Below are 26617 nucleotides of genomic sequence, written 5' to 3'. Positions count from 1 at the left end.
TGTTAGTTTTTTTTAACGACGGAGACCAAAGTATCGATATCGACTATCGATATTTCTTTAACTTTTCCTACCAATTTCTATTATTGTTTTATGACTCCTAAAAAGATAGAGTTGCATTTCATTGGTGTCATCAAAATTATTTTTCAAGTTCACTTACAAACTAACTCCAACGCCCTTTATGTTACATGCTTCAACGCAAGCAAAGCCACAGGCAGAAACTAAACCTACTAAACCATTTACATAATATTATTGAACTAGTCCGTGACGTCATACTTAATACTTTTATACTCGTATCTTTGCTTCCTCCGCGTCGGGAATTCTTGATTTTGTACAAGGAAGTGACCGAGCCTTCGTATTCCTTGGAGAAAAGCCTTTTATAGCTTCAGGACGAGAACTTAGTATGGATATGGTTGAACTTTATTTATTGGGGTTTGATACTTAGTTTTATAATGTATAGAATGTAATAAGATTCATTTGTAAGGCGTGTGAAAATATTGGAATGGGGTTTGGAGCTCTTGCTATTATGAAAATACATAGTTTGAATTGAGTGAGTAAACTTAGAAACAATATTTCGAGTCCTTGCTTTCAGTAAAAGTTACAATGATTACATTAGAGGAAGTCTGAAAGTAGCGCCAGTTACAGAAAAGATGAGAAGTAGAAGATTGTCGTGGTATGGGCATGTAATGAGGAGGGATGATACGCATGCAACAAAGTGTGTGCTAGGTATGAATGTAGATGAATGGAGAGGAAGAGGAAGACCTAAGAAAAGATGGATGGATTGCCTGAAAGATGATATGAATAGGAAGGGAGTGAGTGTCAGTATGACGAGTGACAGGGGAAAATGGAAGAAAATGACATATTGCGCCTACCCCAAGTAAAATTTGGGAACAGGGCAGGAGAAAGAAGAGCTTTCAGTCAAAGTTAAGTACTAAACTAATTATGAAGTCGTCAGACCCTTATCCCAAGAATATTTAGGCTAGGTTTCTGTCTGCCGTCATCTCATAGTTACATTCTTTTTGTCATATCGACTTTCACACAATCCATTCATCGACAACCAAGTATAAAGTACTTAGGTAAATTTTTTCAAAGCCCTGAACGAAAGCGTGACTAATAAATCAATGTGATAATCGACGTCAAAAAAATGAAACGTCTAATTTATCAGTCTGGTATTAGTGTCTTTTTAACCTTTCATAAAAGGTTAACTTACTATATTAAGCCAGAAATAGCTCGGAATAACATCTTGAATCGTTAAAAGAGACTAAGACCCTTGAGTTTGTTTCGGCGTTTCTTCTCAGGGATATGTCAGTTAGGAAATACCGACCCCAGCGTTCTTAAAATGACGTGTAAAAGTGATGTAATGTCCAACTTGCAAAATAGACGATTTCATTTCAGTTTATTTCATTATAGTTTCAAAATCTATTACTAGTTCTCTCTTGTTTCGTATTCAAAAGGGGTTGAAACTTACGTGGCATAGTGAAACTGTTTAGTTAGAGGAAACGTACCTTTATATGTTAGTACTTCGTGCTTGTAGTTACAATTGCTTTGCAGAACAAGATATTCCGATGATGTTATTTGTGTCAAGTTATTTGGGACTGATTGCTGTGAATCGGAGATTTTTAATCGGTTTTTTAAAAAAGTGGATGTGTTTGTTTTTGGTTTCTATGCCTATAGACTAGGTATTATTACTCGGACTCTTATATGTTCATCTAGGCGTTGACCACTGTCTCAACAGGATAATTTTAATGAAACTGGGTTGGTCCAAATTGTACAACATTGCCAATTTTGTTTAAAAATTACGCAAATGCTACCCATTTATCGCGTTAAGGTGACAGGAGACTCAATTCACTGATAGAAAGCTTTATATCAGACTGTTCATTGTTGAAAATACACAACGCTATCCTCACACTTTTTACATCAGTACATACAGGGTATTTACTTGTTACTGGTCACGCGCCAACCCAGTTTATTGCGGGAAAACTTTATGTTCGCGCCAGATACGAATTTATATAAACAATTTTAGGCTATCATTCAAATTAAGCTCTTTGAAAACTCTCACTTATATTTTGTATGTATCTTTTTTGAGATAGATGTTTAAAATACCTAAATTTTTCATATTAATTAAAAAGGCCACAACATAATCAGATTCTCGTCTATTTTAAATATAAATCTTGATATACTTTTAACCTTTTAAACGGGGAATTATAAAACGAGCGATTAAAAAAACGCTTTGCGACTGATGATGATTCATAACTTGAGCGGTATGAATTTGAGTAAGCGAAAAATTAACTAAACTGACAACGAATATTGATTATTAATGATTATTGGTTCCTGATATTCTATTTTAAGATGGCAGAATTTTGAAAACGAATCGCTGCAAAACCGAGTGCAATTCAAAACCGCGTAGACCAGTAACCGCGCAGCGCCGGAGCCGTGACAGAAGCCATGCTTGCTGCATGTTGCATTGTATTTTGTATTCGAAACACTTCATTTAAGATTAAATGCCGCTCAGTATAAAAAATACATTTGCCAAATATTGAAAAAAATGCAGGACGTAACGTTGACACTCAAACAAATATTAAGTCGCTCAAATATTGCTGACGACCTCGATGGCGCAATGGTCATCATGCCGGACCGCCGAACCTGAGGTCCCGGGTTCGATTCCCGGTTCGGTCGACATTTGTGTGATGAGCATGCTTGTTGGCCGTGGTCTGGGTGTTATGATATGTATTTATAAATATGTATATATGTAGCTATATGTAGTTTATCAGTTGTATTAGCACCCATAACACAAGTTAATAAATAACTTACCATGGGGTTAACCGACCGTGTGTGAAAAAGGTGTCCCGACATTATTATTACATATTATGAAGCTGCTCATTTTGTATTTTAAGTAACTCAAATTAATGTTGATTTTTCGTCACTCACAGTCAGTCGCTCACTTTGTAATTATATAACCCAAATTAATTAATTTTGACACTTAAAATTGTAATTTACAGTCACTCGTTTTATTACTACCCCTTTTAAACTATACAGGTTTTACAAAAATTACGTATACCAATAGACAACGAAAAAACAACTAAAAAATACTTAATAGGGAAATAAAATTACTTAGTATTTATGCACACGACATAAATAAACTAAATAAATATAAAATAACCTTGTAGGACTTAATGAAACCCTTGGGAAAACATTTTTTATAGCGCCAACATTAACTATAGTTCGGCCATTCAGAGAATGCGTTCCTGACACGTCGCGATTGAACTGACGACGTAACTTTGCAATGGCGTTGCAGTTACGATAAAAATATTTTTGCTAGATGTTTACCGTTTTAACAATTGAGGAGCATTAAAACAACATTATTATATCAATAATCAATGAATGTTATAATTTTGTGCCAAACTGAGTGTCAAATAACTTGGTAAACAATATTTTTCTAAATCTATACTGCGCTATTACAAGGTTATGTCAGCGGTTTATATTTTGTAGTGCTGTGCTAAAAATAACAGGCAAGTATCGTAATCTGTTCTTATACAGTTATAATATAAAATAATACGTTTTGATTTTCTTTTTAAGAATTGGAAAATAATGGACTATAAGACTTAATTATAACTTTTATGAAATATAAAAATAAAACTATGACCAAACCGCATTTTTATACTTAGATTAAAAATGGTAACCCCAAATGGCGTTATGGGCCGCCATTTTGTGACGCTAAAACAGTCGTCCGTTGTCGTTTCGTGCGCATAGACCACGTTTTTCAAGTGTTTTCGATCTGTTTTTATTTGATTACCCGGCTTTTGTTAGACCGAGATATCAGGATTGATTCTGTTATTGATAATAATATAATTATACATGTAGGCGAAGATGATGATGAAGACACCACCTCCTCAAGCAAATCGGAGTCTGATTAATATTCTGTTCGCACATTCAATTCAATGTACTTGTAACAAAGAATAAATAAAACAATTTTATTATATGAATATTACCTTTTTTTGGTTTCCACTTAAATAACTAAAATATAAAACAAATGATTCCGCCAATTTAAAACGAAAATAATCTTAAAATAATGCGGCGGTTCATTTTGAAGGAACGGTAACGAACTCAGTGTTATGTTGTGCCCATCACTAGTCGTGACTAACTGATAGGTGTCAGGAACGCATTCTCTGAACGGCCGAAGTATAGTAGCAGTATATGAATTTCTGAACAGCATAAACATTTGAAATGGACATCGCGTGCTTTTCAAACGGAATTAAGGTCAGACTCGACTGAATCGGAGAGGAACGATAAAATTATACATTTAAGTACCTATATGCATCTATTCTGGCGTTTGTTATTTTTAACTCGTTAATTATATAATAGTTGTCTACTTGAGCAATGAATTAAGTTCACTACAGAAAAATATATTTGTCGTCCCTAAAACCGTAGAAACCATGGCAAACATAATTCTTTCCTTCCTTCGTGAAAACCAGAATCCAGTGGATCCACGGACTATAACAACATTAAACTGTAAATATTAGCTAAAAATTCAATTCGTGCACCATTGCATATTTATTTGAACTACAAGGCTTCTGTAGATGTCAAAATAATACCTAATAGTAATATCGTAGAAGGCATTCGCTTCGGGTCGACACGGTTTCATTTCCATGAAGTCCACTACACAAAATTATGTCAGTAGATGAATTGTTTTTTTGTGCAGTTTACAAATAAAATATTATGACAATAATCATCTGACAGTCTACTGAAAATTCAGTCAATGTGGCGAAAGGTCAGAAGGTGGATTGGTAAATTAGTAGAGAACTCACAAAGAGTTAAAACCATCTAAAAGAAAGATACTGAAATTGAAGATGTCATATTGTGCAGAGGTCAAAGTTATGATAGTGTTTTTGTACACACGCTATCACATCCAGTCGTCTTTGTTTAATGATTTTTTAACATCTAACATCTATATAATGATATGCTATGGAGGAGAATATAAGGAGAATAGGATAAATTGATTCGGAAATAAATTAATATGCTAGGGTACACGTCATAAAATTAAAAACGAATGGAACTTCTGCCTCATCTTCCAAGTCACTGTGTAATCAAGGGAAAGGCGCTTCCAATATGAAGCTTTGAAGAAAATGTACCGCCAACCGCTGAGAAGCCTCTGGAAGTAGTAGTTTTCTTGTTTTTGAAGTATTGAATACAATGAGGAATGTATGAAAAGAGGTGGTGGATTATTGAACTTTTTATTATGCATATTCTTCTTATGTATAAAATTGAAGTTATTGCTAGCTTATGAATATACGGTTCTGCTCTTGGTAGTGTTATGTTTTATCATAACCAATCATAGCTGAAGAGATTATTTGAAGTATTTTGTAGAGTTAAAGTTTGAGGATTATGAATGTTAGCAGAGTAATCGGGTAGTAATTTCTTTAGGACGTGGGTGAAACCGCGAAAATTAGCTAATGGCTCATAAAAAAGTATTTTATGTATATGTATATATACAACACGAAATAGTATGTACTTTTCCTACGTACCTTTATATTCCGTTAAAGTAATTGGGGGTTCTTTTTAGATAGAATTACTAGAAATCTACGTGCGTATGTCACTAACACTATGTGACCGTAATAAATCTAAGGAAAGAAAAAGCTTTTTTATCCTGTCCCCTAATAAACTACAAAATAAACTATACATACGGACTTCTTTATGAGACAGGTACAAGATTACAATTCTGAGGTGCTCGTGACTAAGGGTGCTTCTACACGGTGCAAGTTAACATGCGCAAGTGACGCAACAGATCACGCGGGTGGGTATTTCCTTTGGTACATGCGCGACGTTGGTTCCGCACGTTTTTAAAATACATACAACCTGCGCATGTGCCTCAACATGTGTAAGTTACTTGCACCGTGTAGATATACCCTAAGTAACAGCTTCACGGTTCGATACAACCCCGAATATAAGTTAATTCTTTCGAAAGTGTTACAGGTTATATGGCTGCAGTCAATAAAAGTGTTATCTCTTGGTAGTGTTAACCTTTTCAAAACCCTAACGTTAGGGTAACCCTTTCAATAAGTTAACTAGTACAAGATGTTACCGGCTCATGTATGATATCCAATTGAAGTAGATAACCCTTTGAAAGGGTTTTTCGGGGTTTTCAAAGGGTTTTAAATCAAATTATTTTAAACTACATAGGAGAAGGGGAATAGATTTTGACCTTGAAAGCTTGGAATCATTTACAATTTTTGATAACTGTTTCTTACTCGTCTATAATATTGTCTTGAGCGCAGTCGGTTACAAAAGTTTTCGTTGTTATTGTTGTTGAGTTTTATTAGTATTGTTTAGTTTTTTATTTAGTGCTTATGATTGTTTTGTGTATAAGTACATGGGTTAATTGAAAAATGAAAAAAACAGTTTTTTTCACGATTGTAAATGCGCTAAAGTTTTTTATTTTTTTATTAATAAAACCTTACCGCAGACTTGGGGGTCCGCGCTTTTATTTACATTTTTTACTTAATTATAATTTTCGCCGTCTTGGCCTCACAAAAACTTATGTCTGCTGACTTCTAGTCTTAAGACTATGTGAGTCCACCACGTATTTATGTATATATTATTATTACACAATACTTAACACTATACGCATGGACTTAGTTTCACAAGATTATGGGACAGGAACGGATTGGGGATTGGTCTCATTTCCCGCTAGCGACTAGGGACTACCGCGTGAGAGACGCGGTCATGAATTTGGAGCCTCCTGGACTTAGTGTTTATGATGACGACGTTGTCGTATGTCAGTCCCTGAGCCTCGTAAATGGTTAAGGTACGCGACCCTTCACCGGACCCGTATCCCTGGCTAATAAAAAAAGATTTCTCTTCTTGCGTATGAGCCAGGAATAGGGTGTTTTGGGCAGTGATCGATACTTGCGCTCCTGTTAAACCCTTCAAGCTCAGGGAATGAACATGAGACAGCGACGTTTTGGAGTGGACGACGCTGAGTGCGAAGGCCACATCCACTGGGTTACGGTGGGTGCAGAGCAGCTCCTGTGTGATGCCGGCCACCAGATATGGACGGGTATACTTTAATGGGAAAAGATTTTCCCTGTCCAAATATGGTAGCTGATTCACGTCTCCGATGAGGACCACCTCGCTTGCACCAGACAACTTTACTGCCATGACTATGGCCCCAAAGTGGTTCATGAGAGCTTCGTCTACCGTCAAACGGTGACATTTCTCATTTGGATTGAACCCGATGGCTAAAATTGAGGCCATAGTGCGCACCTTTGTCTTCGCTCTATCGCCCAATTGGTGCGCAAGCTTTCCTCTTAGATCTTTGGCCGCTTCAGTTGTCGTGGTGGCTACGACATCCCTCCTCTCGTCGAAGTGTTTCACTACCCAGGTAGTTTTGCCGCACCCCGGCACCCCATTTACCCATCTGATATTGGGTACCGACCAAACTTCCATCGATACTGAGGTGTCTGAGGTCCCAGAAACGGTCTGTGCCATTTCAAGGATACTATCCTCCAGCATGATTTTGGTACATTTGGCGGTAACCACTATCGGGTCATCGTGTGGCGTCAGGAATTTTATTTTGCCGGTTCGCTCCGTTGCCTCTTCGTCCAGGGCCACGAAACCGCTCTTTGCGCTGTAGGCGGCCATGTACGACCCCGTCATTTCCCCTGCAATGACTTGGGAGTTGGCGTTGTCGTCTACCGCCGCCTCTGCGTCCTTCAGTAATACCCGGAGCAGACCCTCATTTTCTCGACGGAAGGTCAGCATGATCTTGTTGCAATTTCTAAGGTTTACCTCCTTTGTGGCCCTTACAAGTGCAACGTATTCCAGGAAAGCGTTTTTGACATGGTCCGTGATGCCAAACACATCGCGAGAGTCGGTGGGCGACCTGCCCCTTGTCCGCTCTTGTAGGCTTAGGTTTCGGCGACTCGGGCTCTTTGGGCTTTTTTCGGAAAAACCGCTCCACTGCTGATTCCTGTTTCGCTGTTGGTGATTTGCGACTGACCGATGAGAATGGTGCTCAGGAAAGAACCGATAGCTTTATGGCGATTCCGCGCACGAGCGTGCTCCTCTTTGCTGGTGGTATTCCTTTGCTCCTTTGCGGTTTTTGCTGGGCTCTCTCCAGCCCCGGATCTTCAATTTTTTTTAGGCGGGGCAAATACTGAAAAATGCCGCCCCGCCTGCCTACCTAATTATGTTTATTTTCACCAAAGAAAGTCACTTTTTTGGTAGGTAAAGGACTTAAACAAAATGTCCAAATCATTGTAGGCTCAAACAGTAGGCCAGATTAACTTATGAAAGTCGAGACAGATTAATGTAGGTACACAAAAAGTTAATAAGTTTTAAAAAGCGCTATAATAAAGTAACAAGCAATCGGAAGCGCAAACTTTTTTGTTTTTGAGGACTCCATAAATATCTTTTTGCTACATTTGACTTATAAAAGGTAATACAGCGTGGATTTGATTTATGGAGTCAATAAGGTAAACCGGTAATGGTTATGTAATATTGCGCGAGCGAAGCGAGCGCCAAATTTTTTGAGTTTACGACACAAAAGTACGTAGTACGTACCTACATTGTCAAGGAACAAGTAGCCGCGTGCGTAGCGAGCGCGAACTTTTTTAAGTTATTTGTTTGAAGACTCACAAAATGAAACAAGGAATTATGTACAAATAAAAAGAAACCATGATTAGAGCGAGTGCCATTTGCGTTCGTTGATTCGGTGCGTCAATAAAAATAAAAAACCATCTGAAAAACAGTACATAAATAGCCATTTAGCCGCGAGCGTAGCGAGCGAGAATTTTTTCACTTAGTTGGAGGATGTTAAAAGTGAAAAATAATCAAAATGATCAATTAAACAAAGCGAAGGCGACTTTTTTTGAAACTACGGGTGTAATTTCATCGAAATTTCCTGGTGGTGAGGTGGGGCGTCCCGCGGCGCCCCTGAGACCGAGGCGCCCGGGTTATTCGCACACGCTGCACCATAGGTTAAGACAGCCCTGTAGGTAACTATTACGGTTAAAATCAGGCAGCAGCCTGATTTTGCCGCCCCCTGAATTTGCCGCCCGGGGCATGGGCCCCGGCTTGCCCCCCCCCCCCCCCCCCAGATCCGGGGCTGGCTCTCTCAGACCTGCTTTGCGCAGTTGGACGCTGGCTGTTTTTTTTTTTTTTTAACGACGTCAAAAATCATCAAATGCTGTGGGTTAGCAGCGGCAAGGGAGTGTCAGACTCTTACTGACTAAAAACCGTCGTGTTCCGTCGTAGGCCTTTCATGTGCCAGGGCCGCGGTATCTCTTTCGAACAACCCGCAGCACTGTAGGGTTTCCGCGGACTTAAAGGAAATTCAAGGTTTCCCCTCTGTCCTCGTATACTACCACCTCATGGTGTTCCGAGGCTTTTAAACAGCCGAAGCGGTCTGCGACGTCACCCCTTTTCTATTCAACTGCCATCGCGTCGACGCTTATGGTGCGAGCCGTGGCTGGCGCTTCTTCTTCTTCTGCCTCTGCGATCTTTTGCAGAAGTGAGCACACCTGAATGAATGGAGTCTCCTCTCTCCACTCGAGTATTGCGATCGTCTTGCATTTGAATCGCAATAGTCGGCATCGGTGAGAGGCTACTTTCAATTGAGGCAGTGCATGGTACTTGCTGCCTTTTTTGGTTGTCTTGGTGGTGCAACCGTTGAACGGGGCGGCGAGGCCTGGTGCAATGGTTATTCGAGCTCCAGCTCGACTCGAGCCCATGCAGAAGCTTATGCCTATTTTTTCCGCTTCCCTGTTCATAAACAAGGCGACTCCACGCAGTCTTATGCCTGGCACTCCGTCTCCTCCGAATGCCAGAAGCTGTGCGATGGGCATGGTACTTGGAGCTGACTGTTGACTGGTGGGTGATTTCTGTGTTTGCGCTGGTTGTGAGTTGGTGTTAGTAGGTCCTTTGTGTGGTTGTTAATTCTGTGTGTGTTGATTGTATGATAGTCGTTTGTCTGGTTGTCAGTTCTGTAGGTGTCTGTTCTGTAGATGTTTCGTGTATGGTTGTAGTTTGTGTGGTTATCGGTTGAGTGGTTGTTGTTAGTGTTGTTGTCGATTGTGTTGTGGTTGTCGGTTGAGTGATTCTTGTCTGTGTTGTTGTTGACGTTAAATGTGGTTGTATGGTGGTGGTGTGTATGGTTGTAGGTGTGGTGGTCGTAGCGAGTGTAGTGACTGCGCTGGTTTCAGATGGCAATCTGTTCTGATTTCGCGGAGTACGGTCCGTTTTGTTGGCCGCAGCTGCGACTATGGCTAGTTTAATGGTTTCCTAGTAGCCGGTTTCCCCATGATCGTGTGGACTGTGGACTGACTCGGTTTCGATCGTGTATTCCAGTTCCATTCTGTCGTGGCAGAACCTTGGACACTCGAAAAGCAGGTGCCAGACTGTTTCATCGCAGCTGGGGTCACAGACGCACGAGGGACTGTTTTTGAGTTGGAATCTGTGGAGATACGCTGAGAATCCTCCATGCCCGCTTAGGATCTGGATGTGTGTCGGTGTAAGGACAGCTTCTTTAAGTCTTCTTTTTGCCGCAAGGACATTTGGAAAGAACACTTTTGTGACCGCTCCTGTGCTGCAGGATTCATATCGCGCTTGCCACTTTCTGATACGATACGAGAACTTTGAAAATACAGCGGAGTACATTGTAATCCGCTGTATTTTCTGTCCTCCTTGGCCAGCTGGTCCGCTCTTTCATTCCCTGGAGATCCCACGTGGGCCCTCAGCCAGAAGAATTTCACGTCTCTGCCCTCCTCTCTGATGTCTCGGACGCATCTCTTTATCTTTAGTGCCAGGTGATGTGTGACAGACGGACTCCTCAGCAGCTCAAGCGACGATCTGATGCGCTAAAGTTCGCAGAGCCTATGTTCAGACTCGCCAAGACACAACGGCCGTATTGTAGTTTAGAACTTTAAAGTAAAGGCACGAGATATAAAATTACAATATTTGTAGTCCCAATGGGTTACTGTGTTACAGTCGTTGAAGGGGTAACCCGTTCAAAACGTCTTACGACAAAAAAGTGTAACCCATTAAGAATGGGTTTTTGAATACACAGGTATCAAATCGAAAGGGTTTGAAAGAGGTTATCCATTGATAAGGGTTTTTGTAAAAAAGTGTAACAAATATGAAATTGGTTCTAAAACAACACTTTGTCAAAACCCTATCAAAAACCCTTTCAATGGGTAACCAAAATGGTCCCTGATCACAACATGGCTACGGGTTGATCAATCATAAAGTTAAGGAAGTCTTGGTGTGGCCAGTTCTTGGGTTTATGTCATGAGGAGTTCCTCCGCGTTTCGTACGGCATATCCCGAAGGCACGATAAACTGGTAGATCATCTTTGACATTACAGTAGTTACGAGTGGTTAGTAGCTATATAATAAGTCTGACAGCCAGTTTTTCCGAGGTTTCAAAGGTAACTGGGTTAAATAGGACAGGCAGTCGATCATGTAAAGCACTGTTACTCAACTGCATACGATTAGACTGGGAGCCAACCCCAACATAACTATTTGGGAAAAGGCTCGAGAGATGTGTAAATTCAAATCAATTCCAATTGAAAACAGACATGGCTAACTTTTGAAGACTAAAATTGGGACGTCTGTAGGTACCGTAAAATGAGGCTACTTTGCTCCATGAAGGTAAATATGCTCCAAATTTAAAAAAAGATTATTTCGATTAAATCTCTTAATATACGGAGATGTTTAAAAATTTTTGAACGCGTCCGATATATGTTTTATAAGATTGGCAACACTGAATAAGCACTTCCGGTTTTTGACATTTCTTTTCTTCGTTAGCAGCCATTAACAACAGACGAGCGATTCTTAAAAAAAAAAATAGTCTGCAAAATCCACCTTCATCGACGAATATACTCAGATATTTGAGGTAAGGAGAGTTTAATGTAAGTAGGTATGTAATTAGCTAACAATTTCAACTAATATTTAGAAAATATGTGCATTAATTTGGATTTCTAACCTCTTTTACTTTCTTGTGCCTACTTTGCGCCATGTTTGGGGATATTTTGCTCCTGGAGCAAAGTTACAATTGAAATTGCGTTTGAATACTTGCTAATAGTAACTGTCACATAGCTCATACTAAATTCAAATAGTTTTTTTTTTTTTATAGGAAAATGCCTCGGAATTATGTAAGGAAAATGCCTAAAAGAAATTATAAAAATTATTCACAAGAGGCTCTTCGAGATTGTCTAGCAGCAATAGAAAATAAAGAATTAACGCAAAGGAAGGCTAGTGAAATATATAGGATTCCACGAAGGACTATTATAAACCAAATTAGGCTCTTACGACGCAACGAAACACCAAGGCCGCCTGGAGCACCTACAACATTCACGGAGGAAGAAGAAAAAATTTTCGTATCGTGCATACAAAAATTGAGCGAGCATGGTTTTCCTCTTACAAGTTTCGATTTGCGTATTGTAATACAATCTTATCTGGACAAGATTGGGAGAAGAGTTCCCAAGTTTAAAAACAACTGCCCAGGCTTGGAATGGGTGTCGAGTTTTTTGAAAAGAAATGCTGAATTGTCACAGCGCCTCGCTGCTAATATAAAGCGCAGTAGAGCTGGCACTGATCGGGAAACTCTTTCAGATTATATTCAAAATTTAGCAGAGGTGTTAAAAGATGTTCCACCAGAAAATATTTGGAATTACGATGAGACGAATTTATGTGATGACCCTGGGCAAAAAAAGATTTTGACGAGAAGAGGCACCAAATACCCCGAAATTATAAGAGATACATCCAAAAGTTCTACATCGATCATGTTTGCTGGAAGTGCTGAAGGAGAATTACTTCCGCCATACGTCGTCTATAAATCTAAGCAGCTATGGAATACTTGGACAGAAAATGGGCCGAAAAATACTCGCTACAATTGTAGTCCTTCCGGATGGTTCGACATGAACATATTCAATGACTGGTTTTTCGCACTTGTACTGCCAAAGCTCAAAAAACAGGAAGGCCCTAAAGTCCTCATAGGCGACAATCTATCGTCACATATTTCGGTAGATGTTCTTAAAGCTTGCAAAGAAAATAACATACGGTTCGTGTGTCTTCCTCCGAACAGCACCCACTTGACGCAACCACTCGATGTCGCCTTCTTTCATCCAATGAAAGTTGCATGGCGGAAAATTCTAACGACATGGAAGCAGTGCGAACAAGGCATACGGGAAAAAACTGTTCAAAAGAGCAGTTTTCCAGTCTTACTTAAAAAACTTCTTGCGGATTTAGAAGAAAATAGAAAAGAAAACTTAAAATCCGGTTTCAGGAAATGTGGGATTTATCCGACCAATGCAAATGCCTTATTAGAGAGATTGCCTAAACCTGTTGATAAGACTGCGGCAGAAAATTCTTTTTTGGAAACACTTCAAGCCAAGAGAGTGGAATGGACTGGAGGCGTTAACCCGAAAAGACGACGAACGAAACTCAACATAGTTCCGGGAAGAAGTGTCACGGAGCTGATAGACAGTTCACTGGCGGACAAAGAAAACGAGGAGCCATGTCTTGAAATGGAAGCCCAGGCCTCGACTTCAGAACCTCGTCGTACAAGAATTCATAGCGACAGTACATATGCCGAGAGTGAAATATCTCTTCATGACTCTTCAAACGATGAAACAATGAATGATATGCTGGAGACAATGTCAGAAGAAGAGACAACCGTAGACAATGCCAGGGAAAGTTCTAAAACAAAAAAATTTAAACCACTCATAAAGGCCGAAGGAGAATATGTAGCTTTCACATACGAAGGGGAAGTCTTCCCAGGCATCATCACGAAAATCAATGATAAAGGACCGTACATATCCTCAATGAAAAGGTCTCTCAAATATTGGAAATGGCCAAAACCAAAGGATGAGATCCAATACACTTGGAATGAAGTTCTTGGATGTATATCTGCACCGAAGAAAATTGGTCGACGTGAATTTTATACTGTTCCTGATCTCGATCAAATTTGGGGGACCTAAGATCTCAATAATTATTAAAAATATGATTGTTCATCCTCATAAGTTTTTTTAGAAGGTATTTTTAGTTCTTTTTTTTCACGTTTCTAATGTCTAGCGTTAGAAATTCTTATTTTTATGTTATTTCTAAAAGTTTACATGTTTCTAGAGATTTATGTAGCCTTTGGTGGTTTTGATAGTTTATTAGACTTAAGAGAAAATGATTCTAAGACTGATTTATCTGAAAGTACAAATAAAAAATGTTCCTTATGTTGTTTATTTTGAGTTTTATTTCATTCAAACTACATCAGTATGACGAGAAAGACTCAAAAGTTGATGCATCGCTATTTATTTTTGGAGCAATTTAACAGCTGAGGCTGTTAACTTTGTCCCTGTTTCTTAAATGTGCCTGTTTTAGTACAAGTTAAATGTAGGAGCAATGTTTCCGAAAGGGTGGGTAACATTGCTCCACTTTTAAATAAAAAAAAATAAAATAAATAAATTAAATAATTATGTTTGTCATTTTAAATATTGGATCCAGAAGGATCAATGAGTCATGTAAAATTTTCTGAAAAGCCGTATCAAAGAGGTATTTTGCGTGAGTAACACATATTAAATTTTGGAGCAAAAACCGGAGCAAAGTAACCTCATTTTACGGTACTAAATATTTTCCTCCGTTAAATATAAATAACACACAAATTACATAAAACTTTTAACCCTGAACGACTTATTATCTAATCAGTGTCCTGTTTTATTTAATGGTGTTATTATGTCACATCGAGAGGACTAGTCCACTCAAACTGTAGATACTCTAATGTTGAAGGTTATTTCAAAATTATGTGGTTTATCTGTTTAAATAGTTGATGTTTAATATAAAGGGCAATAAATGAAATCTATAAAATAACAGTGCTTAAAGTTACTCTGTTTATCTGTCCTGCTTTCATGCGAAAACGACTGAACCGATTCAAATTGGGTATGGGTAGTCATTTTGGGTTCACGTATAGTCTAGTCTAGAGTTTGAGAAAGGACATAGGTTACATTTTATCCTATTACTATAGAAAATGGGTCTACCTCAGACGTAGGAGGAACCGAGAGAAACAGTTAAGTTTCGTCCATAATATAAAAGTTTTATCAATTCAGTATTACCTCCGAAATACCAAGGTTTCTCTCGGCGCTTATCAATATGAAATCAGTGGGCGGTGTAGCCGGGAAGTGGTTTATCATAATACCACATACCGACTGTATAACCAGATATTCTATGTAGTTAGTTGTTTAATGTTTTATGGGTATTACGAAATACGAGGATACATTAAACGTTGAATATGGATTTATTTTTGGTAAGAAGTCTCGTTGTAAGATTGGGTTTTGGGTTAAAAGAAATAACGAAATACACATCAGAGAGTTTCGTATGTCGTTCGTACATTTTGATTGAATTTTTCTCGTGTTGCGATCTGAAATCCTGATTTGATTCTGCTTGGATAATTAAATGAACGTAAACTAGATAACAAACAAGCCGCCTAATTTGAAATAACAGTAAGACAGGGGTACACACTAAATATATTATCTCGTCATAAATTAGCTAGACACATGCGCAATATTGTTTTTTATATATTTTTCATTATCAGCAGTAAAATTATTTCTAACCCAACCTTGACCCAGCCCTAAACTTTTACCATTCTATCGCCCCTAATTTTAACGAATCACAACATGTCAACTGTAATAAGGGTTTCCTTAATCCCTCTTACAACAAAAACCCTTCCAATTCTTACAAAGAATCTAAAATAACATCTTCCTAACAAAGAAAATCCTGAAATCTGTACACCAATTCCATTCGTTCATACAACATTACAAAAGTATTTCACGATCCGTTACATAGGTAGTTGTTTTTTGTGGCAATTCGCAACAATCAAAGAATGTATCTTCCTTACAAAGAAAATTCTCTGAAATATATATATAAAGCAAATCAAATAATTTATTTCTTTGCAAACATGGGTTGTAAGTACATTGATGTTACAATAAAATATAAGTTCTCCATATTTTGCCATTAATGGGCTTGCAGATAATAATACCTACAACAGTTTTTAGATTTATAATTACAACTAGCTTTTGCCCGCGACTTCGTTCGCATGGAATAGTGACTTCCGGCATATTTTTGGTTTGACTAATAGATGGCGCTATATATCCGGAATAAATTTTATTATTTTGTTTTTTTTGAAATAAAAACTATCCTATGTACTTTCTCAAGTTCCAAACTATGTCTGTACCAAATTTCACACAAATCGGTTCAGTAGTTTAGGCGTGAAGAAAAGACAGACAGACAGACAGACAGAGTTACTTTCACATTTATAATATTAGTTAGGATTAGAATATACCAATTCCATTCGTTAATGCAAAACTACAAAAATATTTCGCGATCCGTCACATACATAGGTAGTTTATGTTTGTGGCAATTCAAACACATAGGAGATGGTGTCTTTTGTAAATTCGACCTTCAAAAGGTGCTGATTTTCAGCCTTCTTTGAATAAATGACTTTTTATCTTTAAAAATAATCAAAGGAAATACCATCCTAATAAAGAAAATCCTGAAATCTGTAAAATTACAAAAGTATTTCGCGATCCGTCACATTCATAGTTGTTTGTGGCGCCTTGAACTGCCAACCACAGATAACTATAGACTGCCACAACAGACTCGTGGATCAATACACCGTGAGGTTTGTTGTCTATAAAAGCTAATGGCAATCATAAAACTGAGGGATTTTCTTTCACGACTATTTCTTTTGCCCTTTGCAATATACGTAGTAGGTTGGTGGATATATGTATTTTTATATTGGAGCTGTTGTAATAAAGTCATAGTCGAGCGCAATAAGAGCCGGTTTCTGAAGACCTATATTGGTGGGTTATCTTACAATTTTCACTTTAAAAGTTATCAGTCATAATAAACTATAATAGACTACTCAGCTAGATTGGAATTATAATTGTTATCTAGTAGACTAATTTGAGTGGATGGTTAATCGTATTTTAAGCTAAGCAATAAGATATGCTGGCTGCAAAAACAGATGCAGTAGCTTCTAAAATAGCTGATTGACAGACATACTTAAGGCTGCCCACCCACGTCAGAATGGGGTCGAATTTTTGTAGGAAGTGTGCGTTGCACCATTGCGAGCATTGTGTTCTATTTTTCTCCTACAAAAAATCGGTTACCGATTATCGCACGTGGGCGGGCAGCCTAATCTAGGCAGACAATACCGCTTAAGACTTACCCTTTAGTTCGAAATCCTTTTCTCAATTCTCAATTCGAACAATTAAAAATTAAAATACCCCAGACTATAAAACTTTTAGGTATACCTTTTTTTTTAACGACGTCAAAAATCATCAAATGACCCCTCCCTCTGTGGGCTAGCAGCGGTGAGGGAGTGTCAGACTCTTACTGACTAAAAACCGTTGTGTTCCGTCATAGGCCTTTTATGTACCAGGGCCACGGTAACTCTTTCGAACAACCCGTATACCTGACCCGGATTATACTCTCGAATTACGAAAATGGAACCAAGTTAATGAAATCTCCAAAGGGGAGTTGCACCGTAGGTGTCACCATTGTTAAAATAATGAACACCAGAGAATATAAAATGGAGTCCAACTGTCGTTTACCCTTGACTTATTTGGCACAATCTCAATGTCGCGTCAATGGCAATAAATTGCACATATCTTTATATTCTTCATGCACTCTATGTTATTTCCGAGTTCGAGTTTATTTTAAAAATGATTTGTGGTATCATTGTGGAATAAATCTGTAAGAGTAATGCCCGTTTTTACCAACAATCTCTTATCTTTTCCCTAACTAAGTGTCACTTAGAATTTAGAATAAGGGCTTAAACTTTGGTGAAAACGAAATTCGTATTAGGTAAGTGTTCCCTAAATGCTCATAGGGGATCCCTAAATTTAGGTATTGGTTGGTAAAAATGTGCATGATAGACCTGTTTCAAATAAAGAAGTAGGTATTATTTATTAATGAAAATACATCTAACTTTTGTATACAAAGTTGTATGAATATTATCTGAACTAAGAACCCACTGCGTTGAAGGCGATGCATTTTTATATACGGTTTTGTAAATGTGATTACAGAAATTAGCTTTGCCTGAAATGAAACAAGAATTGCTTTATCATTATATTTTAATTACTAAAGCAAACTTTAGGTATAATCAACACAAAGTTGATTAATGCGACAATACGTATCTAATGTTATTATCAATTCTGTTGCACGAACATACAACGTACACGTAATGTTAATTTAAGTGATTTTAACCGACTTTCCGAAAAGGAGATGTTTGTATTTTTTTATATAGATACTCCTTTAGTTCCGTTAGTCCTTTAGTTGTTTTTTTTTGAATACGTAGTTTATCATGAGCATTTTGAATGAAAGAAACATTTATTTGCGTAGAAAATAGGTGGTACCAGTCCTTACAGTGTTTAAAAGGGGAACAAATATAATGACCACCATAAAATGCTTTGATACCCTTAGTTTTGCAACCAGAAAAATCTACTGAACACCAGAAAAATAAAGTCTAAAAATGTAATAGTACCAGCTATTTTAGTCACGACTTCACTTTAAATTGTATTCGACCACCAAATTTAGTAAATGATCACCAACTCTTGACGACCAAATTAATGTATTATTTTTGCCTAAATAAGTCACTGTGATTGCCATAAAATGTAGGCTTATTATCAAATAAAGTATTATGATGCCATATTAAGTTATGTGTCCGGCTTGCAATGCATGCGTGAGTGTCAGTATGACGAGTGACAGGGGAAAATGGAAGAAAATGACATATTGCGCCGACCCCAAGTAAAATTGGGAACAGGGCAGGAGAAAGAAGAAGAAGAATGTGTTTCTCAATACACTCCCTCGAAAACACACTCTTATCGCACTGTTTAGAGGCATGCAATAGACAATTTTCCACCCTAGTGCAGGAAAAGGGTCCCCATAATGTTATTACATTTTATTGTATCAGGCCGAACTTATTTTTTTGGAGTCAGTTTACTTAAACAGGATAGCAAGATGTAAAAACTTTGATTATCATTTTATATTAAAACGCTGGTATAATTTTGATGATCATTCACTACTTTTGGTGATCATTTACTACTTTTGGGATAACAATGATTTATTTGGACTCATTTTGCTTAAATAGGATAGCAGAATGTAAAAACTTTGGTTATCATTTTACTTTAAAATGGTGGTTTAATTTTGGTGATCATTTACTATTTTTGGCTTGCGCATGATTTATTTTGGAGTAATTTCACTTAAATGGGATAGCAAAGTGTTAAAACTTTGGTTATCATTTTACATTAAAATGCGAGTTTCATTTTGGTGATCATTTACTATTTTTGTCTGCTACTTGTTACTATTTCTGGTGATCAGTTAAACATAAGCCGTTTAAAAGCTCAAGCTACATTCTGCCTAATCATTTGAATGAGCGCTAATCACCACGCTTGCTTAAGGTGGATTAGCATTTCAGACTTTACAGTCCAGGTTTCCTAGAGATGTTTTCCTTTAATAAATCAAGTGTCCAAGATGTACTAAAATAGAAGTAATAAAGTGCTCTTAGGTAATTAGCTACAAGCTCCTCTTTGATGAGACATTGAAAAATGTGAAAAAACTTTATATTTTAATAATAACTTTATTCAATCTACACAATCAATAATATTATAAAGCTGAAGAGTTTGTTTGTTTTTTTGTTTGAACGCGCTATCTCAGGAACTACTGGTCCGATTTGAAAAAATCTCTCAGTGTTAGATAGCCCATTTATCGAGGAAGGCCATTATCACGCTAAGACCAAAAGGAGCGGAGCACCAATGAAGAATGTTTCAAAATCGTGGGATATTTTCGGATGGTTAAAGTTTCGCAAAAATAAATCTATAAATATGATATTAATCCTTATCCAAATAAGTACATTATTCATAACAAGTATTTAATTTAAAACAAAATTGACGTTTATACAAAGTGTTGATTTGCATTTGTGCCATAGTTCAGGAGGAGGACATACAATACGTAAATAATCGATTGGAATTACAGTAGATGGGAAATAACTAATATGCACTGCTTTTTTTGTCATTTTAATGTCGTGGTATTTCAGAAGTAATCCAATTTTATGAATGAAATTTATGAGTGATCGTTGCGTATGCTTTGTGTTTGCGTTTGTGTGAGGGTTCAGCACGGTTTTAAGGCCAGTAACATACGCGCCAAGTTTAAATAAGGCTAGATGGCATTTACGGAATTCCGAAAAAAAATAAAAAAAATTACGTATCATTTTTTTATTGATTTGGGTCGAGAATCATTAGCATAATTACCTCCTTGAATATGGCACGGATGCAAATCAACAGCTTGTATCATTCGATTAAAATGAGTATTTTAGGAAATATTGTAATTTTAAAATAACAACTCAGCAAAATAATGATCGAGTACTGCGCGCACAATGTGCAAAGTATATGAGGGGGTTAGCCCAAAGTAAGTATTCCACGCGAACGAAGTCGCGGGCGGAAGCTAGTGAAAAATTATATGCTGAAAACCGCATCTAAATCATACAGATGAAACTGAAAACCTCTTTTTTGAAGTCGCTTAATACATAATACTAATATTTCGTCTACACATTTATTGTGGCTAAACTGGTTAGATGCACTGAATCCTGGATGAGATAACTTGTACAGATACGAATGGGGCCAAGCGTTGTGGTCCACACTGTAGATATTATACTAACATTATTGTGTACGTATTGAAAGCTATTTTATCTTACTTTAACTACAATTTTGGTTTTGATTTATTTGATTCTGTTTGGTTTGGCTTCATTTGTTTTTAATCTAGAACGTACTAGATTACACAAGCAGTTTCACCCTAGTCCTGTGGGAACTACTCAATGCATCCAGTGAAAAAAAGTGGTTCGTAGCCTTCTTCAATGAACAGGCCATCTAACACTGAAACATTTTTTCGGACTTAAATTAACGTGTTTAAGCAAACAAACAAACAATTTACCTTTATATGTTACTAGCTTTCGCCCGCGGTTTCACCCGCGTCCCGTAGCCGGATGGTAACAAAAAATCCTAAAACCTTCTCCTGGGTCTAAGTTACCTCCCCTCTAATTTTCTGCCAAATCGGTCAAGCCGTTTTCATGTTATGTCATGACAACGGAAAGCGGGTTTCATTTTTATATATATAAGATATTTTTATGCGGATTACTTCTTTGTAACCCAAATTGTTAGCCCCTATCAAGAAGCAAAGCGACCTGTAACATCCCATTATCCCGTAATAACATATCTCAAAACGTAACATCAAGTCGATGGAAACTAAAATAAACAACTAGAAACGAAATAATAACCGCGGCTATTAAATTGCAACTACCCCCGAGTTTCGAGTATCCACTTGAAAAGCAAAGAGGTATACAAAATGAAACTTCTCAGCAAGTCTCGTTGAAAGTACGACCTACTTACCTTCTATTTCCTTTCTTACTAAATAATAATATTATATTGCACTCCACTTTTGAAAGAGAATAAATAAAAATATTTATTTTACTTAGAAAAATCGAGTAGTGTCTTGTACCTACTAGATAAAATTGTAGTGTTCCTAGTGGTATAAGCAATTGTATGATATTTTTTATCTTGTTATATACTTTCGATAACTCAGGAAACTGCGCTTTCAAAACAGCAGATTTTCTGCTCACATGCTCGTGAACACATTTATTTATTTATTTAACTTTACGCAATCCTACAATTACAAAGGCGGACTTAATGCCATAGACATTCGCACTAGTCAACCTTAGTGAACTACATTGCGAGCGACAAAATACCTGCCATCGTTAGAGCTAGTAGTAGTCAATTGTTTTCTGTCGTGCGTACCCTGCGTGAAAATACGTACCTATCAAAATTGAAAATTATGTGCTCAGTCACTTACGAAAAGTCATTATTTATATATTTTTTACGAATGGTTATTTTACCTCAAAACAACAAACTGTTCCCAACTAGTGATGGGGCGAACAAACCATAGACAATAATCGATAGATGTGCACAATATGGCGTCGGAGGATAGCCAGTGCATTTCTAAATTGTGTGCTGATGAAGAAACTTAAGTCCGCCGTGAGGAAGTGGCGGAGAATGCGCCTCTTCCGAAAAAGAGACGGTGAGTATGAAACGGGGCATAAATCTTCGATTACAGCTACAACAGAGACTTCTTGCAGTATTTTTCAAGTATGTTTTGGGAGAACTACACGTTGTTGTGAAGTCAAATTGTAAGCTGCTGCAGTAACGGAGAACTTCAAACATCACAAATATATAACTTACATATTATTGCGTACTTAATAAAAAAATTAAGCCTGAATTAAAGGAATAAATAAATAAATAAATTATAGCCGATGAATTTTACATAATTTTTATAATTTGCTTGAGCCGTTTAAGGTTGAAACATTAAGACTACGGACCCAAACGCCCACAGACTCTTTCACTCTTTCTTTCTAAATAAGCAGGTATTTTGTGGAGCCACACTTGACCAAAGAGCTTGCCATTACCTTCCTCCTTAGTTAAAACAATATATTTCTCTTGTCCTCAGACTCAGTGACGCGTCAGGTATCTACCGATCCAGCGCCGTCCACGTCAGGCACTCCCGCGCATTACCCAAGACCGCCGCCCGCTGAATTGTTACAATTGGTAACTATGGCAACCATATTAATAGCTGAGGTGAAATGACACCATCCACTACCTGAGCAATGTGTAATACATAGTTAACATAGTAGTGGGGCGCTCCTTTTTAGCTGACGAACTATACTACTTTTTTTAAATCAGCTTAGTCGAATTTGTCGATAAAATTGTAAAAGGATAGTTACGTATCACTAAAGGTAAGAGTGAGTAAGGGTCAAATGAATGTGCAGACATTTATTAATGAGGGGCAGAGAATCGTTACTTCTCATCATATTTATACTAATGAACTCAATTAAGTTTGATATCCATTTATATTTTCTCTGCTTCAAGCTCCTTGTTAATTCGAATTAGCAATACCTACGTAACTGCCTATGAAATATGTTCCGATTTATTATGCAAATCTGTTTACAAACTGATAACAAAAAACATCTTCGTCACACTCAATGCATCAAGATACATAGGCCTAATCTTCTTAATTAGTTTACCTTTACCTATCATAAAGTCTGGTATCATTAAGCTAAGAAATAAAAAACTCTAACTAACGATACTAGTTAGCCGACAGTTTGTAAATCTATTTTGTTTTGTTTGAGCAGTTTCATAGCGGAAACTGTAAAAAGACTGCGTTCTTCGTAGATATTAAAAACCTTGGCTAAGCGATTCATAATTACCTTTCTTCGAGACGGGACATTAATTACAAGTTTTTTCTAACTTTTATTTGAAAGAGAACGGTCTTCGGAAGATATTTTCAATTAGAGGTTTTATAAAAAAATCGGTTTAGACTTCTGTTCTGAGGCTTTAAAATTACGTTAACCGATTTTGAAAACTTAGTCTTCTATAATCAGTTTATTCCTAAATATCAATAACATTGCATTATTTGTTTCTCTCACACGGAAAAGGATTGAGCGTTAATCACCACGCATGCTCAAAGCGGGTTGCTGATTTCAGACTTTAATGTCCAGGTTTCCTCGAAACGTTTTCTTTCACCTTTAATTAGTCATTTGATGTCTACAATTTATACTTAGAAAAGTACATACAAACGTAGAAAAGTTGCATTGGTTCGACTGACTTGGAATCGAACCCACACTCATACTCGAGAGGATGATTCTTGGCCTACTAGGCCACCACGACTCACCCACCAGCACATTGCATTTCTTTCAGTAATCGCATTTGTAAAAGCCCAATGATTATAGCGCCTGATAAAATTAAAGAGCAAATTGCAATTGCGTACTCTTTCAATTTACTACAGGCGTATTTAAATTACATTACCATACGATTATGTACGGTTACAATTGCCAATGGTTTCCATTTAATTTCTTCTTACAATTCGTGCTGGAAGATAAAATGCGTTCGTAAGACAGCGAGTGCCGTAATTCATGATAGATTGCTATTCTTTTTCGAGTAGGGAATTATCGGGTTTTCCTTTTAACTTTACGTAACTTCAATAAATAATGTTGCTTGTCGTTTGTGAATATTTTATTGATTGAGTCTTTATTGTCTTTAGAATCTATCGTTTCTTCCTAAACTATGTACTTACTGCCTTTTGGATATTGTTAGCACAAGACCCGGTGTCAACCGCATCTAGTTGTAGTAGTAATTGTGGACCCTTGCATAATTCTTTTGTTGAGTTATATTGTTATGTAAAGGTGTAAACAATTGTTTAGACAAAACTCTCAATAAATAAATGAAAATATGGGTTCGATTAAAACTTCTACAGACGTAGTCGTAAGGTGGACGCACATTTTATCTGACTCCGAAACAATTCAATTTCTCCGGCGCATTCGGTTGGCTCTGTGAATTGCGCTTGCTTGATGAAGGTCAACCTTTTAAAAGACATGTATCAGTTTCCCAAAACCTAATATGATGTTTGGAGATGCAAAATTTACATTATTTTTTGATTCTAGGAACCAGACGAAGGCCAAAGACTAAGAGAGCAGCAACTGCGAACATACTCGTTCTTCCAATTGAGAGTACACTTAAAAAGAGGCCAAAACTTAGTAGCTATGGACAAAAATGGTATGTTGGACCCATCAACACACATCACCCACACTAACACGGAACATTGCTAGGCTATGCACAGCAAAAGTACAGCTAAAAATGGATTTTTCCAGAAATGGAAACACATTTAAGCTTATTCACTAAATTGGGTATTTGAATTCTTAATCTTTTTTTCACTAAAGAATTTTAAAGCCTTGAAAGGAAACACAAAACTTTATCTTTGCATTTAAATAGCAAACAGAGCAACTAACTATCACTAACCTTTGTTTCTTTCAAATCTTTCAATACATTACGGCACAAGACTTATTATTTCCTCTACGATATCAATACAGGCGACAGATTTTAACAAATGACTGTTTCACAACGTTGCTGAAAACAACATCTGTTACGATTTATCTACACTGCAAAATTTTCTCAACTGCACTTTTGCTCAACCAATCTAATAAAACTACTATAAACCTAAAGAGTTTGTTTGTTTGAACCTGTTTATCCCAGGAGCTTTATACTAGTCCAATTTGAACCATTCTATTTATCGGGAAACAGTACCCACGGGACTTGGGTGAAACCGTTGGAAGCTAGTTAATCATAAAATTGCACTCAAGAACTCTTATCTGTCTTACTTCGCTATAATTTTATCTCTACACTGTACACCTCAACACATTCTATTATTCTTAATTTGCATGTATCGTTTTGTTTTGACGCAAAAAACGCTTTGCTTTCGTACCATAGATCACCCTTAGTACCTATCCTAACATAATTTGTAAGAAATCTTATCAAAATAAGAAATTGTTTACTAAATTACTTAGAGTTATTAATACCGCATTGGTTTCAAATATCACGTACAAAGCAATCCAATCAAATACTCGCAAGTTTGTGATGAAACAATTGAATGTGACTCGTTCGTGTATCTTCGGCGAAAAACGATCTTCACAAACTAAATTAGGTCTTAAGTTAGTAAAAGTAATTTATAATTAAGCTGAGAGCTCGCAGGCTGGGTAATGACCTAATAAATTCTCGCTAAAAATTTTGTAGAATCCATGGAGAACAAAATTACTAGCGGAGATGCCATAACGAAACCTCTCCTAAGAAAGTAGCGCGCCAAAATGCGGGGGACGAGGAACGTTACTGTTTCCACCCTTATGTGCCTTCTTTGAACCCGATCATTTTTTTTTTTGCTAAAATTCTTTTTTTATTTGAAAGGGTATGCTTGTCATTTGGTCCCATTGTCATCAGATCAGGATCTGATGGTGGAAACCCTGAGAAATCGAGGGCATCTCTTGAAAATTGTAGGCGAGCATGGGGTACAAACTTTATATTTATGTGTTTATCTGATGAGACTACAATACTATGGAGGTTTAGGGCAGATCTGATGATGGAGACGACAGAGGATCGAGGGAACTCCTAAACGGCACTTCTTAACTACCTCGTGTTTGGGCTTATTTTATTAGTGTTGACAAGATCTTTACACCGAATTGAGAACCTCCTCCTTTTTTTTTAAGTCGGTTGAAAACCCGAACTCCTCGTTAGTTCACTCGTAACTGATCGTTTTGGTCATACCCACCGTACGAATTTGACCTAGAAGAAGCCGCCTGACCTACGTACATTATGGCATTTCCGCTCATTCCTTACTCCGTGGTACAATCAAAATTCTTCCCACGATCCTTCGAAAGTTTAAAAAGGGAATAAATATAATGACCACCATAAAATGCTTTGATACCCTAAGTTTTGCAACCAGAAATATCTACTGAACACCAGAAAAATAAAGTCTAAAAATGTAATAGTACCAGCTATTTTAGTCACGACTTCACTTTAAATTGTATTCGACCACCAAATTTTGTAAATGATCACCAACTCTTGACGACCAAATTAATGTATTATTTTTGCCTAAATAAGTCACTGTGATTGCCATAAAATGTAGGCTTATTACCAAATAAAGTATTATGATGCCATATTAAGTTATGTGTCCGGCTTGCAATGCATGCGTGAGTGTCAGTATGA

General features: G+C 37.2%; 2 protein-coding genes across 5 annotated transcripts in view; both read left to right on the top strand.

The window, feature by feature from the left end:
- LOC124642381 (multiple C2 and transmembrane domain-containing protein) overlaps nucleotides 1–26617 on the top strand; it is a 163649-nt gene that overhangs the window by 97143 nt on the left and 39889 nt on the right. For 3 of the 4 annotated variants that reach the window (XM_047180787.1, XM_047180780.1, XM_047180782.1), the window contains 2 exons: nucleotides 22536–22633; nucleotides 24526–24637. In XM_047180787.1, the coding sequence (XP_047036743.1) occupies nucleotides 22536–22633; nucleotides 24526–24637 (210 nt within the window). Of the gene's footprint in view, nucleotides 1–21955; nucleotides 22110–22535; nucleotides 22634–24525; nucleotides 24638–26617 lie in introns of all 4 variants that reach the window. The other variant, XM_047180781.1, reaches the window with a different exon arrangement.
- On the top strand, nucleotides 11625–14227 carry LOC124642382 (MFS-type transporter clz9-like). The gene is made up of 2 exons (XM_047180788.1): nucleotides 11625–11886; nucleotides 12127–14227. Exon 2 carries the CDS (start codon nucleotides 12131–12133, stop codon nucleotides 13970–13972), a length of 1842 nt encoding a protein of 613 aa, XP_047036744.1. The 5' UTR covers nucleotides 11625–11886; nucleotides 12127–12130; the 3' UTR covers nucleotides 13973–14227.

The sequence above is a fragment of the Helicoverpa zea genome, chromosome 24, assembly GCF_022581195.2.
Source record: "Helicoverpa zea isolate HzStark_Cry1AcR chromosome 24, ilHelZeax1.1, whole genome shotgun sequence".
Lineage (NCBI taxonomy): Eukaryota > Metazoa > Arthropoda > Insecta > Lepidoptera > Noctuidae > Helicoverpa > Helicoverpa zea.
Note: the sequence above shows the minus strand (reverse complement) of the source record. Positions and strands in the feature narration are given on the sequence as shown.